Source organism: Amphimedon queenslandica, unplaced genomic scaffold, assembly GCF_000090795.2.
Source record: "Amphimedon queenslandica unplaced genomic scaffold, v1.1 AMPQUscaffold_13284, whole genome shotgun sequence".
NCBI lineage: Eukaryota > Metazoa > Porifera > Demospongiae > Haplosclerida > Niphatidae > Amphimedon > Amphimedon queenslandica.
The window spans coordinates 62,630-83,885 of record NW_003546480.1 but is presented as its reverse complement, the minus strand read 5'-3'; the positions used below and the strand labels follow the sequence as shown (position 1 = coordinate 83,885).

Genomic DNA, 21,256 nt, shown 5'->3' with positions numbered 1-21,256 from the left:
TACATGATGATTAATACAGTGTACAGTACATGATGATTAATACAGTGTACAGTACATGATGATTAATACAGTGTACAGTACATGATGATTAATACAGTGTACAGTACATGATGATTAATACAGTGTACAGTACATGATGATTAATACAGTGTACAGTACATGATGATTAATACAGTGTACAGTACATGATGATTAATACAGTGTACAGTACATGATGATTAATACAGTACAGTACATGATGATTAATACAGTGTACAGTACATGATGATTAATACAGTACAGTACATGATGATTAATACAGTGTACAGTACATGATGATTAATACAGTGTACAGTACATGATGATTAATACAGTGTACAGTACATGATGATTAATACAGTGTACAGTACATGATGATTAATACAGTACAGTACATGATGATTAATACAGTGTACAGTACATGATGATTAATACAGTACAGTACATGATGATTAATACAGTGTACAGTACATGATGATTAATACAGTGTACAGTACATGATGATTAATACAGTGTACAGTACATGATGATTAATACAGTGTACAGTACATGATGATTAATACAGTGTACAGTACATGATGATTAATACAGTGTACAGTACATGATGATTAATACAGTGTACAGTACATGATGATTAATACAGTGTACAGTACATGATGATTAATACAGTGTACAGTACATGATGATTAATACAGTGTACAGTACATATAATGATTGATGTATGTGTACTTATTATGATACTTATTATGATATGATTACTTGCAGTGTTTTCTGGACAGTGTCCACCAGATCAGCTCTAACTTGTTTCAATGAGTCAGTTAATATCAACAGTTCCCTCTCCTTCTCCGCTAGCTGGGACCTTAACCGCTCAACTAACTCACGAAGACTTCTTGAAGGTACTTAAATAAATAAATAAATAAATAAAAATAAATAAATAAATAAATAATGTTTGTTGTACCTTTCTTGCTTGACTCAAGAGCTGCTGATAGTTCTCCATTCATAATCTCAAGTTCTTCCTCCAGTTCTGATATCTGAGAGGATTTGCTTGACAAGGAATTGTGCAACTCTAAAAAAACAGCAAAAAATAAATTAATTAATGAATAAATAAATAAATAAATAAATAAATAAATATGTAAGCATATGTACAATAGCATAAGTACATCAATATGTATCAGAAAATGTAATAAAAATTTGGGGTGATTTTGGAGCCATTTTTTGGAAAAACCATGGGCTATAGCCTTGGGTATTTTTCAGATTTTTGGCATTTTCTTAAAATGGCCATGACTTGAAAAATTGAAGTCGGAATTGACTCAAACTTTCTACACAGCATAAGTACATCAATATGTATCAGAAAATGTAATAAAAATTTGGGGTGATTTTGGAGCCATTTTTTGGAAAAAACCATGGGCTATAATAGCCTTGGGTATTTTTCAAATTTTTGGCATTTTCTTAAAATGGCCATAACTTGAAAAATTGAAGTCGGAATCACCTCAAACTTTCTACACAGCATAAGGACATCAATATGTATCAGAAAATGTAATAAAAATTTGGGGTGATTTCGGAGCCATTTTTTGGAAAAAACCATGGGCTATAGCCTTGGGTATTTTTCAGATTTTTGGTATTTTCTTAAAATGGCCATGACTTGAAAAATTGAAGTCGGAATTGACTCAAACTTTCTACACAGCATAAGGACATCAATATGTATCAGAAAATGTAATAAAAATTTGGGGTGATTTCGGAGCCATTTTTTGGAAAAAACCATGGGCTATAGCCTTGGGTATTTTTCAGATTTTTGGCATTTTCTTAAAATGGCCGTAACTTGAAAAATTGAAGTCGGAATTGACTCAAACTTTCTACACAGCATAAGGACATCAATATGTATCAGAAAATGTAATAAAAATTTGGGGTGATTTCGGAGCCATTTTTTGGAAAAAACCATGGGCTATTATAGCCTTGGGTATTTTTCAGATTTTTGGCATTTTCTTAAAATGGCCATAACTCAAAAAATTGAAGTCGGAATCACCTCAAACTTTCTACACAGCATAAGGACATTAATATGTATCAAAAAATGTAATAAAAATTTGGGGTGATTTCGGAGCCATTTTTTGGAAAAACCATGGGCTATAGCCTTGGGTATTTTTCAAATTTTTGGCATTTTCTTAAAATGGCCGTAACTTGAAAAATTGAAGTCGGAATCCCCTCAAACTTTCTACACAGCATAAGGACATTAATATGTATCAAAAAATGTAATAAAATTTTGGGGTGATTTCAGAGCCATTTTTTGGAAAAAACCATGGGCTATAGCCTTGGGTATTTTTCAAATTTTTGGCATTTTCTTAAAATGGCCGTAACTCAAAAATTGAAGTCGGAATCACCTCAAACTTTCTACACAGAGATATCAATTATGTACCTTTAATTTCTAGTCTGTGCTTGTTTCTCAGTTGACCCAATTCTTTCTTCAGTTCTTCTTCTTTCTTCAAGAACTGCTTCCTGTCATCGCTTCTCTCTCTCTTCTCTCTCTCCAGCTCCTCACTCAATCTTCTGTTAGTGTCTTGTACTTCTTGAGCTAGTTCAGGAGAGTAGCGGTGGATGGAGGAGAGAGGGAGAGGAGGAGGAGGAGGGGACGAGAGAGTAACGAGGGGAGGGGGGGAAAGGGAAGCATCCTCTTGTAGTCTTGAAAGAGCTAAACGTTAATAATAATAATAATCTAACAATATAGTAATTAATAATTACCAGCAGTTTTAGTTCTTAGTTTCTTCTCCAGTAACAGTATTTCTTCTTTATATGATTCTACTGATACATGATACTCTTGTCTGGTGTCTTGCAGCAATTTCTGATATTTATCAACCTGATGCTCCTTCTGAACCAATTGAGCCTATAAACAACAATAAACAACAACAGTAAACAACAACAGTAAACAACAACAGTAAACAATAACAATAAACAACAACAATAAACAACAACAATGCATTCCCTAACTTGTAGTTGTTCAATAGCTTCAGTAGTGAATTCAATGGATCGTGTTGATGATTGTTCCCTGGCCCTTCTCTCTGCCTCCATTCTCCTCTCCAGTGAGCTTATTTGTACATTCAATTGACTGATCTCTCTCTCTTTATCAAGGAGGAGTGTCTCTGTTCTTCTCAGTGATCCATTTACATTGTTATTCTGAACTTGAAGAGACTGTAGCTCTGACCTCAACTGAGATATAGTGGAATGAAGTAGATCAACATCTCCAGTTGAGTGCTGTTAGGAAAGAACATGTACTTATTATTAATGTTGTTGTTGTTGTTGTTGTTGCTGTTGTTTACTGTGGTATCTCCTTGTTTGTTTATCAGTTCTTGTTTTTCTCTCATTAACTGATCCCTCTCCTCCCTCCATTGTCTCTTAGCAACACTGTATTCACTGTATAGCAGACCCTGTCCATCAGTTATTAACAGTTATTAATAGTTATTAACAGTTATTAATAGTTATTAATGGTTATTAGTGGTTTTTACCTGCTGGTGAGTTATTATATCGTATTTATTCTTCAGTTGGTTCATTTCTTGTTCAGTGGCTCTCAGTGATTGCTCTCGTTCCTTCAGCTCATTAATAATCATTAATAACTCCTCCCCCTCCTGCATATTAGCAGTAACATCACCTAATTATGATAAAATAATAAATAAAATAAATAAATAAATAAATAAATACCGATATTACCATCAGTAGATTCATGTCCAGCTAGTCCAGCAGTGCTTGGTCCATTATCATTAGTGTAAACTAGTCCTCCTGTTGAATCAATCTCTTCTCTCTCTCTCACTCTGTCTATCTTGATCCTAGGACTGGTCTGACTAGTTTGACTGGTTCTTCTAGCTCCAGTTTGACTGGTTTTGGCTCTAGTCTTATCCCCAGGGGGTGGTAGACTGGTATCTCGGTTTAGACGAGTTATTTCTTTTTGATAAGCTTCCCTTCTCTGTCTCTCTGTAGCTAGTTCAGTTTGCAGTTTTGAGAGTTGATTCCTCAAATCAGCAACAGTGATGTGACCAGGAGACGAGTTAACAGAAACAGGTAAAGATCTACCAATAAATAAATAAAATAAATAAATAAATAAATAAATAAATAAATAATTAATTAATAATTAATTAATTAATAATTAATATTATAAATCACTTTGTACTCCCTGATGTTGCTTGATCAATTATTTTCTTTCTCAAGGTCAGTTTTTCCTCTTCTAGTCTCTGAACTTCATTAGTTAATGTAACATTGTCTCTCTTTAACTTGTTCAGTTCAGCAAATCTTCTCTCACGAACCTAGCAACAATACACAGTGTACCATTGTTACCAAAATTAGACCAAAAATTAAAAGTAAAGAATTCCTCCATTTTAAGTACACGTACATGTACTACACATTACTTGAGTCAGTTCCGGTTCCGTTCCTGGTTCCAGTCCCAGTTTGTCTCTCAGTGCTTCATTAATCTCATCCAGTGTATCAGTCTCACTCTGCAACCTGTTCACTTCCTGGACCAACCCACTCACCTCACTGCAATAATAATAATAACAACAACAACAACAACAACAACAACAACAACAACAACAACAACAATAATAATAATAATAATAATAATAATAATAATAATAATAATAATAATACATGTACGCCTGCAGTACTTGAACACAATCATCAATATTTAGTACATGTACATTCCTTCAATTCTCATTCCCATACTGCCTCATTCCCATACTGCCTCATTCCCATACTGCCTCATTCCCATACTGCCTCATTCCCATACTGCCTCATTCTGGTACTAACGTGTCTCTGTGTGCCAGTTCCTCTTTCTTTAGTTTTATTTCATTCATTGCTTCCTTCAGTCCAAGGACTCCACTCTCATACTGATCCAGTTTATGTCTCAGCTCAACCAACTCACTGTCTACATCCTCCTTGTCTTTCTCAGACTATCAATAAATAAATAAACAATAATTAATATAATAAACAAACAATCATTAATATAATAAACTACTTGTTGTCTTCTTTCTTGTTCTCTCTTCAGCAGTGCCTCCATTTCCTTCAGTTGGTTCTTCATATCCTGTATCTCTTTGTGTAGCAATGGACTCACCTTCACTGGATCTGACCGACTAAACACAATACACACAACAGGTAACTCATACTGTAGGTAACACACAACACAACAGGTAACTCATACTGTAGGTAACACACAATACACACACAACAGGTAACTCATAAATGTGTACAGTACATTATAGTACATGTGTACATTAATTAGGTAAGTGTACATTAGGTATTATGTATAATGTATACATGCACAATAGAGTGGTATATTGGCAATACTTGATAGCGTCTTTCAGTTGGGCAGAGAGTGAGTCAATGTCGACTGATGCTTGATACAGCTCATCCTGCAGCTCCTGGACTTCAGTCTCCTTCTCCGCCAGCTCCTGTAAGTGGGCGGAGTCACACATTAACGATATATAAAGGTGTACATGTACATGTATTGGGTACTTTGTTTAGTCTCAGTGCTGATCCTTTCTGAGTGTTGATTGTGATCTGCTGGAGCTGATCTTCTAGTGATGATATCTTACTGTTAGCCTCTGAGAGCAACTTTGAACGAGAGGAAAGCTTCGACTAAAATAAATAAATAAATAAATAAATAAATAAATAAATAAATAAAATAATTTGTATATTATTAATTATACTTTAGCTCTCTCGCTGTCTTCTTTCATTTTATCACACAATCTTTGATTAGCGTCAACTTGATCAGCTAATTGATCCTGACACTGATTCAACTGAGATCTCAATGATTCCAATGATCTCTCAAGATCAAAATTAACACGACCAGCCTCAGCCAATGCCTCCTAATAATAATAATGATAATACAAGTACCATAATATACTAACTTATACAGCATTAGTATACTAGGTTATACAGGATTAGTATACTATATTGTACAGTACCTGGTGCTTTTGTAATTTTTGTAACATTGATTCTCTTTCTTCAATCAACTGCTTCATTTCTTTATCACTAGTGGATACTGATCCTTCCAGTGCCTGCTTCTCTCTTAATAACAACTGAATAAATAAATAAATAAATAAATAAATAAAAATAATTAATTTATTGTTCTTCTTACCTCCATCTTGTCCAGCTGTTCAGCCATTTCCCTCCCTTGAAGGCGGAGTCTCTCCCTAAGCTCCTCCTCTATTAATGATTTCTTCCCAGCCTTCCTCTTCTCCCATTCAATCCGATACTGAGTCAGTTCATTATCTTTAGAAGCTAACTCCAACTGAAGCCTCTGGACCTGAGCAGCACTCACTGACAGCTCACTATTCAACTGAAGGAGAAACAAACAACATCAATATGTATCAGAAAATGTAATAAAAATTTGGGGTGATTTCGGAGCCATTTTTTGAAAAAAAACCATGGGCTATAGCCTTGGGTATTTTTCAGAATTTTGGCATTTTCTTAAAATGGCTGTAACTTGAAAAATTGAAGTTGGAATCGACTCAAACTTTCTACACAGCATAAGGACATCAATATGTATCAGAAAATGTAATAAAAATTTGGGGTGATTTTGAGCCATTTCTTGGAAAAAACCATGGGCTATAGTACAGGGTATTTTTCATAGGTGCATTACAATACATTGATACAGTATATCTTCTATTTATACTTACTCGTTGTATTTCAATTTTTTCTGTTGCTACATTAGTCCTGGTCTTCTCCAGTTCAGACTGAAGATCATCTACTACTTTACCCAACAGACTCATTCCCCCGCCCCCAACTCCGCCCACTTTAGCTGTCAATGAATTAATAGTTCCCTGTATTAATGGTAAGGTATTACATCATAGGTAGATGAGTATATTTAACCTCTAGTTCACTGATCTTGTTTCGCTGTTCCATTATTATTTGTTCGAGCTGCTCCCTCTCCCTCCCTTCCTTCTGGTGGCTGGTGTGGTCCCTCTCATACTCAGTTAGTTGCTCCTGGAACTCGGCATTCTTTAACTAAAGGGGGTGACATATGTGTTGCCATGGTAACAACAAAATGGAGTAAACAGAACTATTGTACTACTAAACACATCAACTGTACCCGCACACACACACACACACTAGTATTGGAATAGAGAGAGAGGGAGGGGGAGGGAGGGAGGGACAGAAAGGAAAGATGAAGAGGTGCTGGTGTTGCTTTCCCTTACTCTAATGATGGTCTGGATGTTGTTTATTAGTTTAGTTAGTGTCACTGTGTCCAATTCTTTCCCTCCATTCAGTTTATTATTCAAGAGGAACACGTAAAACAGGTCCACCGTCTCTTCCTCTGATCCTCTTATCTCTGCTTCACTGACAAGAGCTAATCTCTCCCAACCTGATACTCCCTCACTGCTGGAAGACATCTTTAATTAATTAACCACTAACTAGTTAATTAATGAATTATGAATATCATTATAGTACAAATTGTTGAAATCAATTTTTATTATACATGTAATTCTTTCATTTTTCTTTCCTCCTCTTATTCTTAACATTCACTAAATTGTAAAATCCTTTCTTCTTCAACTTCTGTCTCTTCTCTTCCTTCCTGCTAACCTTCTTCTACACACACACACACACACCCAGAGAGAGAGAGAGAGGGAGGGAGAGAGAGAGAGGGTACAGACTGACTGACAGCTGCTGATGTGTGTCCCTTACCTTGACAGTCTCTTCATCACTGCTCCCTCCTCTTCTCTCTAATCTCTTCCTCTTCTTCACAACAACCTCTGAAGTAATGTATATATGATTATTAATAAACAATCAATTAATCAATAAATAATTACCTTTAGCTATTGGTTTCTTCTTCATTGCTCGTGGCATCTCAACAACAGTAACTGCTGACTCATCAATTGTCATTGAATAGAACGGTGCCTTAGCCACACCCCTTTTACCATCAGCACTGCCCCCTTCCCTTCTTTTCCCCATAGCAGTACCCATAGCAGTACCAGTAGCAGTACCTGGTTCATGATCAGTGGAGGAGAGAATAAGACTTTCCTTAAACTCTAAAATAACGAGTAGCATTACCATGACAATGACCACACCTACCTCTCCTCCTCTTGTCATGCTCCGCCCGAACATCAACTATAATAACATCACCAGAACAAGTACCCTGTAAATAGAAATATAGTAATAATAATAATAATTAATAAAAATTAATTAGATACTTTAATCCTCTTTGGTGAGTCACTATCAGTTGAAAGCTGTTCATGATATCTTTTATTCCACCTCTCAACAGGAGGAGGAGGAGGTGAGGGGAGTGTCTCTGTGTCTTGATCCAGTTCCAAGTATTGCCCACAGCAATACACAGCTGGTAAGGATAGGGCACTCCCTCCATTATCATCACTGACCTCTTCCTCCTCCTCCTGATCGGCTAAAGGGACCTCATCAGTACCTAATGTTCCAAGGAATATTGCTGTACATGTACATGTATATTCTTGATTTACTCTGATTGGTATCAGCTTCTGTTTGATCAGTCTCAACTCTTTGATCAGCGGAATCAGTGAATTTACTAACAATATCCTGAGATTCAGTTCCTTCCTCTATAGGCTCATTAACTTTAGGAGCAATAGGAGGTTTCTAAAAATAACTTTGAAAATGACATCATTTAAACTATAAATAACTCACAATAATATTCAATAATGATTTGATCCCATGATGCATTGAGTGCTGTTCCAGTAACGGGTTGTACTGATCTGATAATGTCACATGAGGTCCAGCTGGTGCTGGTCTACCAGTACTGTTACTAACTGAAGGACCTCCTTCATCACTGGCATTAATATTTATAGATACATCTCCTTCATCACTACTGTTACTATTAATAGATTCTGAAGCCACACCTCCTTCTTGATCGTTACTATTAATAGAGGCTGTTTCATTAAACCCCACCTCCTCTAGTCCATCACAGTTAATGTCATAAAGAGTGCAGGCTCTTCTTGATAGATTCATGAGGGATGGCACTAAAGAACTCTCTCCTTCAGTTAGTTCTTCCTCTGCATTTTCAAATACACCCTCGTCTTTATCCTAATTAAAGCCCACTAATAAAACCATTATTGTTATTCAATACCTTGTCCGTTGAAGGTCTTACAAAATACGGCAACTTTCCTCTCTGGAAATCATTCAGAATCATCTTTGACACAGTGTTAATATCAGGATCACCTCCCTAACATCATACATAATTAATTAATATTATTATTATTATTACTTTTAATAATTTTCCACTCTTCTTAGCTACTTTCTCTAGGAACTCAATATGATCGTTCCACTCATAAACTCCGTAGGTTCTCTGGAGGTACTGGGTCTTTACTCTGTCCAGTACTGCCGGAATGTGCTCTGAAGGTTCTTTAATATTCTCTACACGAACCTATGGTGATGTGCATTAAATAGAGTATGTGTGGATTAAATAGAATAACTCACGACTCCTTTAAGTACAATGTCAGTATCAGTGTCATTAGTTGGGTAGACCACGCCCGGACAGTCAATTAAATAAATACGCCTCATTAAAGTGATGTACTGCCACACCTACTTAATATAATGACAGGATCAAGTGCTCATTAATTAGAAATACCTTAGTCTCTCCAGCAATTGGTGCTACATTACAAACTTTCTTAGAACGAAGAGTATTAATGATAGAGCTCTTTCCAACGTTAGGATACCCAATGAAACCAACACTAAATGAAGAGAAATTAATATAAAATATAATATTACTGACCTAATTTGCTTCTTGTCTTTATGAAGCTATAAGAATGATGATGGATGATTAAAATATTCAAAATATGTTAGGTACAAACTTTAGCAAACTGTCTCAAGAGGTTAATGAGAGATCCTTTACCAAAAGAGTTAGTTAAACTGGCGTGAAAGGCAAGCGTAGGGTATTCACTGGAGAGGAGTGCCACCCAGCGGGTCTGTAATGGAGAGATGAAGGAGGAGGAGGAGTAATGTATGACTTACTGTGACCCACGTTGGGACCAGGTCACACTTATTAAGAATGAATATCAGGTGTTTGTGAGGTTTGTCTTTACGGAGGAACTCCTCAATGTGTCTAGACCTGGTACCTTGAGGGTCCCTAGCGTCCAGTACCTAAGAGTGGGTGGAGTCACGGACACACCTTCTCTCCCTCCCACCCTCTCTCTCTCTTACTTGAATAACAACATCTGAAGAATCTATCACCTGTAGTATGTACAGTAACCATGGCAACAGAGGGTAACTCACCTTGTACAGTTCATTCCAGAGTCTCTTTGACTGTCCTTTGCTGAATATCGGTTCCCTATCCTCGTACCTACTGTACAGTCAACCAGGAGTACATGTAGACAGCTCCTACTTGTATTCTGGTTCTTGTGTATCAAGATCTTTATCTTTTTCAGAGTCGTATTGTTCTATTAATAGTAACAGATTCATGTCACATGATGTAGTCACATAGACTGACCTGCACTGGACTGGGCCTGTTCAAGCATGTCCTAGTTAATTAATTAATTTATTTATTTTATTAATAATAATTATTAATTACCTCTAAATTACTGGATTTAAGGTGTGGCTTCTTACGCTGAGCCTTAGGTCCAAAGGTGTTCTCAAAACTCTCAGTATCTAACACATGTACCCGAGCAGTCTATAAACAACAAACAACAACAACAAACAATAACAACAAACAATAACACTGGAGCAAACTTTGCTTTTTTCATTAAGCAGTGATATTGGCAGTCCTGTTTGTCTCATTACAACCTAATAAATAAATAAATAAATAAATATTAATAAAAAGTGGCTTGCCTTATATGGATCTTTCATGACTTTTCCCATTTCTTCTTGAAACTTTTGTAAAGCAGACTGGCCGATGACTCTAGTGTTACCTGTTGATATGATAGTAGAATAAGCTCCTCCCCCTTCCCTCCAACTCTCACCGAACCACTTGCTGTTAGGCTGTACTCTCGCCACTTCTCCTGACTTCACTGATGATTGAAAAGGAGCTGGTTTAACAACATGGCCTTTATGATTCCTAATTAATGCACACCATCAAACACATTCTCATCTCCACCATTGGGTACCTGATAACCTTCCCTCCTTTGGAGTACATCTGAAGACGTTTGATTGTTGACTTGTCTCTGCTCATGTGCTTACCAGTTGATACCCTGTCTGAAGGAAGGGCATTAAATAGAATTATCATAAGCTACCTGGGTTAGTGCTTGAGTTTGATTTCTTTAAAGAATTCCCGCCATTACTGCTCCTTCTGTTCTTACTCCCTCCTCCTCCTTTACTTTTCTTCATTACACGACCCATCCCTCCGTTAGTCTAGAAAAAGAGAAAGAAAGAACATAAATAACTCAAACCTACAATGTAAGGAACTAACCACGTGTTTGCACGTGGGAGTGGTTGCTCCACCTCTCATGAATATTAACTAGGTACATCTATAATAATTAGCCCAACCTTTTCTATTGTAAAATTAATGTGAACATTTTTTGCATACTTTTCAGCTAATTATTTCCATTCTTTTCCACTCCCTGCATTAATTCAATTACCCATTGCCAGCTGCTGCTGTCAGGGCACATGATTCAAATGCCTCCAGCCCATCTCTTTCTATAAAAGTCCTGGAACATGATGTTGATTTGCTGCCTCTAGCCTTAGGAGGTGTAGCATTCCATAGTCCACCCACTGAACTGAAGCCCAGAAAAATAAAGAAAATGAAGGACTTGTCAACTGCTTTGACTAGCAATGGTGTTTCGAGGAGAGGGCCCGCAGTACAGTCTCCTCCTCAACCAGTTACTCCTAGACCAGTCTCCTCCACTACTCAACAGCAGCTGCTCCATCAAAGGACTTCCCGCGGGGCTCATCCCCACTGGTCTCTACCAGCTCTACTCTCAGCATTGGCTGGTGTTGCTGTTTACTTGAATACATTACAGAATGAGTTTTGCTTTGACGACTCCTCTGCAATCCTAACTAACCCTGATCTCCTTCCTAAGACTCCATTGTTCAATCTCTTCCTCAATGATTTCTGGGGTACACCAATGCATCAGGAAGGGAGCCATAAGTCATACCGTCCACTCTGTGTCCTCACCTTTCGTCTAAACTACATGTTACATGGACTGGACCCTATGGGATACCATCTTGTTAATGTCCTCCTTCACGGGGTTGTCTGTTATATCTTTGTTGCCGTTACTTCACTTGTTGTTTTTAAAGATCCAGAAAGGAAGATGTTTCCATTGTTTGTCGCTGGTTTGAGTTTTGCAGTTCATCCAGTCCACACAGAAGCAGTAAGGATGTCTCCTCTTAATCAGTTATTACCCTAATATTGTGTCACATGTTTGTGTCGCTATAGCTGCACGTTCAAATTAACCACCTGCCAAAGAATTTACACTTACTTGTTAAAATGATGTTACATGAAATTGTAAATATTTAATTTATTTCCAACTAGTGTGAATGAAATAACAGTACTTGTACATACAGTATTATTATCTTGGTGTTATGTGTCTTTCTCTCAACAGGTTGCTGGAGTGGTGGGCAGAGCCGAGTGTCTCTCTGCTATATTCTTTCTTCTTACATTCCTAGCTTATAAAAGATCACTCTCTACTAAAGGTGAGACATAATAATAATAATAATAATAATAATAATAATAATGATTAACATAATAATTAGTAACAGTAGCATTTCTATCATTCAATACATTCCACATTGCAGCTGCTACAGTTCTTGTTCAAATTGTTAATTAATTGTTTATTAATTGTTTATTAATTAGGTACTGGTGCTCGGTGGTTCGTATTGAGTCTGTTATTATGTATCTACTCTTTATTGTCCAAAGAACAAGGGATCACTGTCTTATCTGTCTGTATCTGTTATGACTATTTCATTTATAATAATGTAGGCTACATATTGCTACATATTTACCATCACTGTTGTGTCTCTCTACTTTAGAATAATTTAAATTCTTCTCTCTCAATCTTACGTGGTTTTGTTAAAAGTGTCACTCCAATTTGGTTTAATTCTTTTGTCTATCGTTTTATATCGCTGGTCGGGTTCTTTGTAGCACTGATGATGCTAAGAGTGAAAATAATGAAAGCAGAACTACCTGTGTTCACAATGTAAGAGAGAGGGGGAGAGAGAAAGAGAGAGAGAGAGGGGAGAGAGAGGGGGGAGAGGCAGAGAGAGAAAGAGAGAGAGAGAGGGGAGAGAGTGTGTGTGAATGTGGTGCCTCATAGCTAACCATTGTCTAGCCCTTTAACCAGAACAAACCATAATGCAAGGTATACATGTACAGGTACAGGTGCACCATAATAAGTTATTAATTATGATATGATATATGCTTTATGATATGTTATTCAATACTTCAATAATGTGATATTCAATATCAGTATATATTACATTATTGACAGGAGCTGTGTGTGTGTCTATAGTAAATAAATAAGGTTATAATGCTCTAGTAAGATTAAGGATCATCAACTTTTAGTAATACCACACTGTGACATGATTACTCACTCTCCCTCTCTCCCTCTGTAGTCATGACAACCCAGCTGTCAATGAACCCACTCCTTATCGTCAGTTGCACTGGTTGTATTTAATATTTCAAAATGTTTGGCTCCTCCTCTCTCCCTCCTTCCTCTGTGCTGATTGGACAATGGGTACTGTCCCTTTAATTAACTCTCTAATTGATCCAAGGAATCTACTAACAATACTCACATTCACTGGTTTAGCTCATCTTGCCTGGTACAGTGTTACTGGTGATGATGATGATTGCCCCGGCCCCTGGGCTGGTTCTAAATCATATAGACAAGGGGTCCTGTTTGCATTATCTATTCTAGTGTTCCCGTTCCTTCCAGCGTCTAATTTATTGTTTCCAGTTGGTTTTGTGGTAGCCGAGAGGGTCCTCTACATACCAAGCATGGGATACTCAATACTGATAGCTATTGGTTCCTATAGACTCACTTCAGCCTCGTCAAAATTTACAAGATTAGCCACTAAAATTGGACTGGGTTACCTCTTGATATTTCACACAATGAAGACCCTTGACCGCAATAGAGACTGGCGTTCCAACATTGACTTATTCACTTCAGGAATCAAGATAAATACTAACAATGCAAAACTGTACAGCAACTTGGGGCACGAGTACGAACAGCTCATGAATTATTCATATGCTGAGAGTTTATACAGAACAGCCATTGAGATACAAAGTGACGACATTGGGGCCTTCATCAACCTGGGAAGGATTCTTAAAGTACAGGGGAAACTTATTGGAGCAGAAAAGGTTGGAAATACATTGTTTTGTTATCATTATCATCATCATCATCATCATCATTATTATTATTATTATTATTATTATTATTATTATTATTACAGGCTTATAGAAAAGCAATAGAAATGATGCCAAAAGGAAAGAAGGTTAGAGTGGCTCTGACACACATTAATGTCTACTTTAATCTGGCCAACCTAATAAAAGATGATCCATCTCACTATGAAGAAGCTTACAGGCTCTACAGGAAAGCAATATCAATGAAGCCATCATTCCTTGAAGCCTATTTAAACATGGGGGACCTCCTACTCAAGCAAAATAAAACAGTGGAAGCAAAGAACACGTTCTTAAAGGCGGTGGAGTTGAGTCCTGAGTATGCAGATGCTCACTTCAACTTGGGGACTACTTACATCCAGTTAGGGGATGACAGATTGGCTGAGAGTTCTTACAGAAGAGCATTAGCTATTGATCCTGAGCACTCACTGTCTCTCTTTAATTTAGGTAAGGAGGACATTATGAATCAGAAAATATAATACATTTTGGGCCCACTTTTTGAGCAGTTTTAAAATTCATAAAAATATGATTTTTGTTGGAATCATGTGTGACATTGTGTACTGTAGGTATGATATTGTCTGATAGAAAAGATGAAGTTAGTCTATCGGAAGCAATGGAATGGTGAGTCCAATGTATAAATTATAAAGTAATGTTGGGTTAGGTTTACAAGACTGATCAAACTAACTCCAAAAGATGCCAAAGTGTACTTTCAACTGGGAATGATACAGACAGACCTGAGGCATATCTCATCTGCAAAGACCTGGTTCTCTAAAGCAATAGAACTAGTACCAAACTATCGACAGGCTCTGTACAACCTTGGTTTCTTAAACTACCAGGAGAACCGTTACGAGGAAGCAGTGAAGTACCTCATGGCTCTCAGACAGCATCACCCGAACCATGTACGGGGAATGAGAGTACTAGGAGACAGTTTCATTTACCTGAGAAGATTCAAAGAAGCAAAAGAAGTATATCTTCTTTGTTTGAAATATGATCCAAAGCATATTGTAGCAACTCATAATCTAGGTGAGTATAGGCTGCATGTAGCCATTATGAATCCATTTTATTTTTTAAAGGTGTAGCCATGACAGAATTAGGGGATTTCAAGGAAGCCGAGCGACTATTTCAACGGACATTAGAACTAGATCCAAACCATAAAGCAGCCAAGAAACATTTAGAAGGAGCAAGAGCAAAACTAGAACAACTTGAAAGACAATAATAATCCTCCACTGACTTCTCTCCCTCTCTCTCTCTCTCTGTAAAAGTGTAATAATAATAATAATGATATTTTACAAAACAATAGAAGAACAATAATGCAAAATATAACAATAATATCAATAATAATAATATTAATATTAATAATAATAGTACTGCTTCTGTTTGGGTGGGTGTGGTCGATGAGCTAATAATGTTTAACGAACTCTATTTCTCTGATGACCACGAGCAACTTGAATATTTAAATTAATACCGTCCTATTAGTGGAAGAAGGGAGGAGTGAAGTGACTACAGCATATTGTTTTAGTTCATACTTGACTGGGTATTCTTTCATAATCTATTGATCTGCCTCTAAAGTTATGCCAGAGTTTTTTAAAAATATAAAAAAATGTCACCAAAATAAGCAAACAGACGAGCATTGTCATGGTAACTATAATAAACTAAAAACATAATTAATAAATAAAGTAAAAGCTCCTCCCCTTAGCTTACTTTCACAACCAAGTTATTTCGTGTCTCAAATGTACACGTACAGAATGCACACAAGGAATCATCAGCTGAAGGTAAGATCATTTGACAAACACTAAAATATTAATAATAATAATTAATGATATTAATAATAATAATTAATAATGATGATGATGATAATAATAATAATAATAATAATAATAGTAATAATAATAATAATAATAATAATAATAATGATAATAATAATAATAATAATAATAATAATAATAATAATGAATACCATTGTTCTGCATTGCCTCCTAGTTTTAGGAATACGGTTGAGTTCTCATCTTTATGAGGGCAGACACACTTGCACCTGCTGTCCTGAACATTTGGTATCACTTGCAACTAATGGAGAAACACACACTTTACATTACCATAATTATAAAGATTGATGATAAAATTGCATCTTTATTCTGAGCATGCTCAATAACACATGGGTGCACATAAAAGCTATCAATACACTGCATTCATGGAATCACTAATATTAAGCACCATCAATATTCCCACCAGAGCCCCAGAAACCGGCAGTAGCAGATCCTTATCAACTTTTAATAATGATAATATATAGTTTATGGAGTCTCACGTGTAATAAAACCACAAAGAAGAGTCCAAGGAGTATAATGGACAGAAAGAACACGTTACAGATCCACTGGAACAATTCTTTTTTGTCTTGTTTACTCAACCAACTGACAGCCATTTTGTTTTAGACCACACCTACAAACACGAAACAGCTCAATTCCACGTGGTTTTAGTATACTAATGTACATGTCCGTAAAACAATGTCTGTTCTAAAAATAGAAGCACCACTATTGACCATATTACGTGATGCATCTTATGAAGCACGTGGTGTTTCCCGCCATTTTCAAAAGGTGAAGAGAAGAATTGAAGAAGATGAGCTGGCAGGAGACCCCCTCTCTCTCCCTCCCTCTCTTACTACCAGCCTCCATAGGTCAATATCCATTGAACTGTCTATCTTTTTAACGTTTATTTTAGTATCCGCCATTTTATTACCACTCCTTCTCCAGCCCTCCCATTATCCTGGCTGGTGTAAGTTGTTCCTCTATTCTTGTTCTCAAAACTGAAGCTGTTGAAGACTATGCCAGGAAATTTCAAGTTGTATGGTAGTGTGTGTATTATATCATATTATACTGGCTCTATTGTTTTATGTAGGACAACCAGTCAGTATTTCAATGATCCATTCATTCATTATTGGTACGTGTGTATTATTATTATGTACACTCTTATGTTTGTAGGTAATAAAGTCCTGCCCTAATCTTTATACATGTACGTGTACATATGTATGCATTCTAGTGTACTCTTGTATATTTTTAGGATATTACTCAGGATACTATTTCAAGTGTCGTACGTACTTATATTTATGTGTTCAAATATACTTTTGTATATTTTTAGGATATTACTCAGTATATTGTTTCAAGTCTCATCTATTGTACAGTAAATATGTGTTGTTCTTGTATTATTATCTATTTTACAGGTTATATTCATGTACCTGATCCATTCAGGATATTTTAAGTATTGTCCAGTATATGATTATATTATTATTTATTTTACAGGTTCATAAATACACTGAATTAAGTCTTTATTTCATGGTTATGTTTGGGTAACAAATGGAAAAATTTAAAATGTATTCTTGTTTATTTTTAGTATTCTAAAGGTGGAACTGAACTACCCAAGTGTCTGGGTTTTGGTAATATACCAGTCACACTGCATCAGTGAGTACTGTTCAATGACTGATGAAGAAAGAGAACTGAAAGATAAGGGATTTGAATATGGGGACATTTTGTGGGAAGAAGTTGAATCAATTGTACAAGATCGTATGGACACTATTTTGACTTTACTAAAAACACAATAAAATTATGATAAATATTATTTACAATAACTCTTGACGATAATAAGTGATCAAAATCAATCATTAATCAGTATAAATCATTAGTCTGAATCACAGTCTCTCCTCAGGAGTGGTGAGTGGTAATACACTGGTATAGAGCTGGCCGAATATGATCTTTTAGCAGCTGGAGAACCAGCTGGACTGGCCACCATACTCCCTCTCATTTTCTTTTGCTGTTTGATGGCCTCCAGCTGCTTGCTTTTGCTCTTTGAGTAGCCAATGAGGTTAGCTAATCCAAGAAGAGACGATCGTAGGCAAGAGAATATCAAATTAGTAATGTAATTCCGCTGTATTTTACTGATATCAAGCGACTGTACGGCTAACTTTGAGCTCAAGACTGCTCTCCATATCACCCCCAGACAGCCTGAGAGAGGAGAGAGTCTCACGTTCCTCCAAACTAAAGCCAAACACTGAGCAGCTGGAGCTAAGCAGCGAGAGAGAGGGGACAAGAGGAGGAGGAGACTGCTCTTTAATTGTAGGATGGTGTTCCAGAAAGGAAGTGCCAATAAACTGCTAAAGACAGTCAGTGGTGACAGTAGTGCAGTCCAGTAGTGAGTCAAACGGGACAATAGTCTATCCATATGCTCCATCACTTCTTTGATGTGTTCTCTCAGTAGTTCAACTATTGGTTCAAGAGCAATGTGTATGAACTGAACATGTCTGTAGAGCTGCCATGAAGCCCAGACTACACTGAACAAAGAGTAACAGAGGATCATTATTTGAAGTATCTTCCTGAATCTTTTTGAGTATATCCACCAGGGGACATAGAGTGACCACCATGGCAACGTGTCAAGGAATGTCAATGGAGGACTGTCACCTCCTCCAGCTGCTGAGGTGTCACTCTTACCGCCAATAGAGGAGGAGAGAGAGGGAGACCGTTGAAGATAATAATAAGGATTATTATTCTTATCACTAGAGTTTTCTCCTTTACCATCCAAAAAAGAAAAGGATTTATCAGATTTTAGAAACAACAGTATGTCCCTTAAATGTCCTGTCTCATGTACAGAAGCTATAACAATCACTTTACGACATTTAATGATGGACGATTCCATAGAGTAAGTGTCTTTATTATCACTTCTGGTCAGGAGGTTAGGTTCAAATATGGAGTCTGTGTCTAATTCAAGCTGTAGACGTGTCATCATACCCTCTAGTGATCCAGGTATCTCATTAATGAGTTCCAGTCTTGCTGCAGTGACTCCTTTCACTCTAACGGTTCCTGGTACAGCACCAGGTGATCTTTTCCCGCCCCCTACCCCTGGTATATCACTCCTTATCACCAGATCTGAGGTGTTCATTTCATAGAGCAGCTCTAAATCAGAGAGACTCCCGTCAGGTACTGCCTGGTACCTGATACGACCCATCTCCACCCTCTCCAGTGGTACACGGAGTGGTATTACCTGTCCTGCAGTTAGGAACTCGTCAGGTACTGAATAATCACCATCTTCTTGGCCTCCATACATTGTTGATTTTTGACCCTGCCCACTTGTTGTTCGAGCCACGCCCAAATCCATGCTGTTTGCTGTGCTTGCAAATGGCAAAGAGAATGCTACCATTGCTAGCTCTATCATTGCCTCTCCTCCTCCTCCAGCCATCAGAGGCTGCAGTAACTGGTGAATGCAACTCTTATGAGAGAGAGAAGGTCAATGAAGGATACTACGAGTGCCTCCACACTGATCCTAGGACAGGACTCTCCTACCTTGGAGTGGGGTTCAACCTCTACGGGTATGAGGCTGATACACAACTCGGTAAAGTTGGTGCTAATTATATTAATATAATGAATGGAACAGAGTGTTTGAATGATACACAAATCAAAGAACTATTCAAACTATCAATGGCTGACGCTTTAGAATGTGCTTCAAACTTTCTCTACAAAAGCTGGTCCCCCCTCACTCTCAATGCCAAGTCTGCTATTATAGACATGGCATTTGACTACCATTACATTGGCTGCTATCCTGTTTTTCCAAGCAGAGGGTTGCAGGACTTTGTTAATTTGAGGTCAGCATTGTCTGAGAAGCCTCCTAATTACAATAAAGCTGGTTCTATACTGAAGGACTCAACTTGGTGTGGTCAAGAGCCAAAGAGATGCCAAGAAGCTATTGACTGTATTACAATCAAAGAACAAACAATGATTAATTAATTAATGCTGAATAATGTGGCTGATATTACCTATCCTTTCAAACAATTAGTAATATTCTGAGCTAACGTTATAGCCAGTTTATTTTATTTTTAATGAGTGGGCGAGTGGGAGATAGAAACAACAAGAGGGACCATTGCCAGTAGGAGTAAGATAACTTCTTGTTTGAGCCACGCCCAAATCCATGCTGTTTGCTGTGCTTGCAAATAACAAAGAGAAATGCTACCATTGCTAACTTTATCATTGTATCTATTCCTCCTCCTCCAGCCATCAGAGGCTGCAGTAACTGGTGAATGCAACTCTTATGAGAGAGAGAAGGTCAATGAAGGATACTACGAGTGCCTCCACACTGACCCCAGGACAGGACTCTTCTACCTTGGAGTGGGGTTCAACCTCTACGGGTATGAAGCTTACACTCAACTCGGTAAAGTTGGTGCTAATTATACGAAAGTAATTAATGGAACGGAGTGTTTGAATGATACACAAATCAAGGAACTATTCAAACTATCAATGGCTGACGCTTTAGAATGTGCTTCAGGCTTTCTCTACAAAAGCTGGTCCCCCCTCACCCTCAACGCCAAGTCTGCTATTATAGACATGGCTTTCAACTACCATTACATTGGCTGTACCAATTTTCCAAGCAGAGGGTTGCAGGACTTTGTTAATTTGAGGTCAGCATTGTCCGAGAAGCCTCCTAATTACGATAAAGCTGGTTCTATACTGAAGGACTCAACTTGGTGTGGTCAAGAACCAAAGAGATGCCAAGAAGCTATTGACTGTATTACAATCAAAGAACAAACAATAATTAATTAATTAATGCTGAATAATGTGGCTGATATTATGTGTGTAGACCCATCTTTTCATATAATTAATAATGTCGTGTACTTAGGTGCAGTATCGACCAAAGCACAGCTTGCTTGCACGCAATAACAGTGAACTTTAGTAAAATTATCTCTTCTCTTAAAAAACACGTGCAAATCAAACAATAATATAATAAAAAGGACAATAGAGCCGGCCAGCGCAGGGCCCAATAATGATAATCATTGATCAATAATAAATTAGAAGTGTTAATGAATATATGTATGTGAATACATAACAAATAATATTCTGCCAGTTTATTTTATTTTTAATGAGTGAGTGAGTGCAAGATAGAAACAACAAGAGGGTCCATTGCCAGTAGGAGTAAGATAACATCATAACAAGCTAGTGTATA

General features: G+C 37.1%; 4 protein-coding genes across 5 annotated transcripts in view; 1 reads left to right on the top strand and 3 right to left on the bottom strand.

The window, feature by feature from the left end:
* LOC100638351 (centrosomal protein of 290 kDa-like) overlaps positions 1 to 7,428 on the bottom strand; it is a 16,882-nt gene extending 9,454 nt beyond the window's left edge. Inside the window, exons 1-21 of one of the 2 annotated variants that reach the window (XM_019999215.1) lie at positions 7,194 to 7,428; positions 6,868 to 7,002; positions 6,675 to 6,818; positions 6,134 to 6,334; positions 5,961 to 6,074; positions 5,703 to 5,861; positions 5,509 to 5,631; positions 5,341 to 5,444; positions 5,012 to 5,126; positions 4,804 to 4,946; positions 4,407 to 4,533; positions 4,165 to 4,304; positions 3,795 to 4,070; positions 3,715 to 3,764; positions 3,513 to 3,655; positions 3,327 to 3,434; positions 2,998 to 3,261; positions 2,752 to 2,893; positions 2,429 to 2,701; positions 977 to 1,084; positions 778 to 917 (exon numbers count right to left, since the gene is read on the bottom strand). In XM_019999215.1, the coding sequence (XP_019854774.1) occupies positions 778 to 917; positions 977 to 1,084; positions 2,429 to 2,701; positions 2,752 to 2,893; positions 2,998 to 3,261; positions 3,327 to 3,434; positions 3,513 to 3,655; positions 3,715 to 3,764; positions 3,795 to 4,070; positions 4,165 to 4,304; positions 4,407 to 4,533; positions 4,804 to 4,946; positions 5,012 to 5,126; positions 5,341 to 5,444; positions 5,509 to 5,631; positions 5,703 to 5,861; positions 5,961 to 6,074; positions 6,134 to 6,334; positions 6,675 to 6,818; positions 6,868 to 7,002; positions 7,194 to 7,388 (3,204 nt within the window). In that variant the 5' untranslated portion in view covers positions 7,389 to 7,428. Of the gene's footprint in view, positions 1 to 777; positions 918 to 976; positions 1,085 to 2,428; positions 2,702 to 2,751; positions 2,894 to 2,997; positions 3,262 to 3,326; positions 3,435 to 3,512; positions 3,656 to 3,714; positions 4,071 to 4,164; positions 4,305 to 4,406; positions 4,534 to 4,803; positions 4,947 to 5,011; positions 5,127 to 5,340; positions 5,445 to 5,508; positions 5,632 to 5,702; positions 5,862 to 5,960; positions 6,075 to 6,133; positions 6,335 to 6,674; positions 6,819 to 6,867; positions 7,003 to 7,193 lie in introns of both variants that reach the window. The other variant, XM_019999214.1, reaches the window with a different exon arrangement.
* Positions 7,429 to 7,456: 28 nt separating this feature from the next.
* On the bottom strand, positions 7,457 to 11,433 carry LOC100638223 (nucleolar GTP-binding protein 2-like). Its single transcript, XM_019999218.1, has 25 exons — positions 11,360 to 11,433; positions 11,184 to 11,301; positions 11,058 to 11,145; positions 10,914 to 11,008; positions 10,783 to 10,862; positions 10,684 to 10,737; positions 10,526 to 10,624; positions 10,445 to 10,475; positions 10,340 to 10,394; positions 10,231 to 10,297; positions 10,159 to 10,188; positions 9,970 to 10,098; positions 9,810 to 9,923; positions 9,731 to 9,756; positions 9,587 to 9,689; positions 9,436 to 9,540; positions 9,224 to 9,382; positions 9,086 to 9,181; positions 8,647 to 9,042; positions 8,466 to 8,598; positions 8,187 to 8,413; positions 8,068 to 8,131; positions 7,806 to 8,024; positions 7,681 to 7,748; positions 7,457 to 7,584 (listed from the first exon to the last, which is right to left on the bottom strand). The coding sequence occupies exons 1-25, from the start codon at positions 11,396 to 11,398 to the stop codon at positions 7,486 to 7,488; spliced, it is 2,694 nt and encodes an 897-aa protein (XP_019854777.1). The 5' UTR covers positions 11,399 to 11,433; the 3' UTR covers positions 7,457 to 7,485.
* Positions 11,434 to 11,529: 96 nt separating this feature from the next.
* LOC100638097 (transmembrane and TPR repeat-containing protein 3-like) lies at positions 11,530 to 15,602 on the top strand. The gene is made up of 9 exons (XM_003388166.2): positions 11,530 to 12,260; positions 12,492 to 12,582; positions 12,743 to 12,864; positions 12,919 to 13,085; positions 13,501 to 14,245; positions 14,338 to 14,731; positions 14,851 to 14,905; positions 14,946 to 15,307; positions 15,358 to 15,602. The coding sequence occupies exons 1-9, from the start codon at positions 11,691 to 11,693 to the stop codon at positions 15,498 to 15,500; spliced, it is 2,649 nt and encodes an 882-aa protein (XP_003388214.1). The 5' UTR covers positions 11,530 to 11,690; the 3' UTR covers positions 15,501 to 15,602.
* On the bottom strand, positions 15,549 to 16,736 carry LOC100636587 (transmembrane protein 9B-like). Its single transcript, XM_003388154.2, has 5 exons — positions 16,587 to 16,736; positions 16,242 to 16,348; positions 15,986 to 16,076; positions 15,811 to 15,936; positions 15,549 to 15,753 (listed from the first exon to the last, which is right to left on the bottom strand). Exons 1-5 carry the CDS (start codon positions 16,698 to 16,700, stop codon positions 15,694 to 15,696), a joined length of 498 nt encoding a protein of 165 aa, XP_003388202.1. The 5' UTR covers positions 16,701 to 16,736; the 3' UTR covers positions 15,549 to 15,693.
* Between the last annotated feature and the right edge of the window lie 4,520 nt (positions 16,737 to 21,256).

Excerpts from the sequence above, each read along its gene's own strand:
- LOC100638223 (XM_019999218.1), bottom strand. The coding sequence starts at position 11,398 with ATGAGAGGTGGAGCAACCACTCCCACGTGCAAACACGTG. Across the intron at positions 8,132-8,186 it reads ACTCACCAAAGAGGATTAAA|GGTACTTGTTCTGGTGATGT; the intron begins GTATCTAATTAA and ends TTCTATTTACAG. Across the intron at positions 7,749-7,805 it reads GAAGAAACCAATAGCTAAAG|AGGTTGTTGTGAAGAAGAGG; the intron begins GTAATTATTTAT and ends ACATTACTTCAG.
- LOC100638097 (XM_003388166.2), top strand. The coding sequence starts at position 11,691 with ATGAAGGACTTGTCAACTGCTTTGACTAGCAATGGTGTTTCGAGGAGA. Across the intron at positions 13,086-13,500 it reads GAACTACCTGTGTTCACAAT|TCATGACAACCCAGCTGTCA; the intron begins GTAAGAGAGAGG and ends CTCCCTCTGTAG. Across the intron at positions 14,246-14,337 it reads AACTTATTGGAGCAGAAAAG|GCTTATAGAAAAGCAATAGA; the intron begins GTTGGAAATACA and ends TTATTATTACAG.
- LOC100636587 (XM_003388154.2), bottom strand. The coding sequence starts at position 16,700 with ATGGCTGTCAGTTGGTTGAGTAAACAAGACAAAAAAGAATTGTTCCAG. Across the intron at positions 15,937-15,985 it reads GAAATAACTTGGTTGTGAAA|TTTATTATAGTTACCATGAC; the intron begins GTAAGCTAAGGG and ends TTATGTTTTTAG. Across the intron at positions 15,754-15,810 it reads ATGAAAGAATACCCAGTCAA|GACGGTATTAATTTAAATAT; the intron begins GTATGAACTAAA and ends TTCCACTAATAG.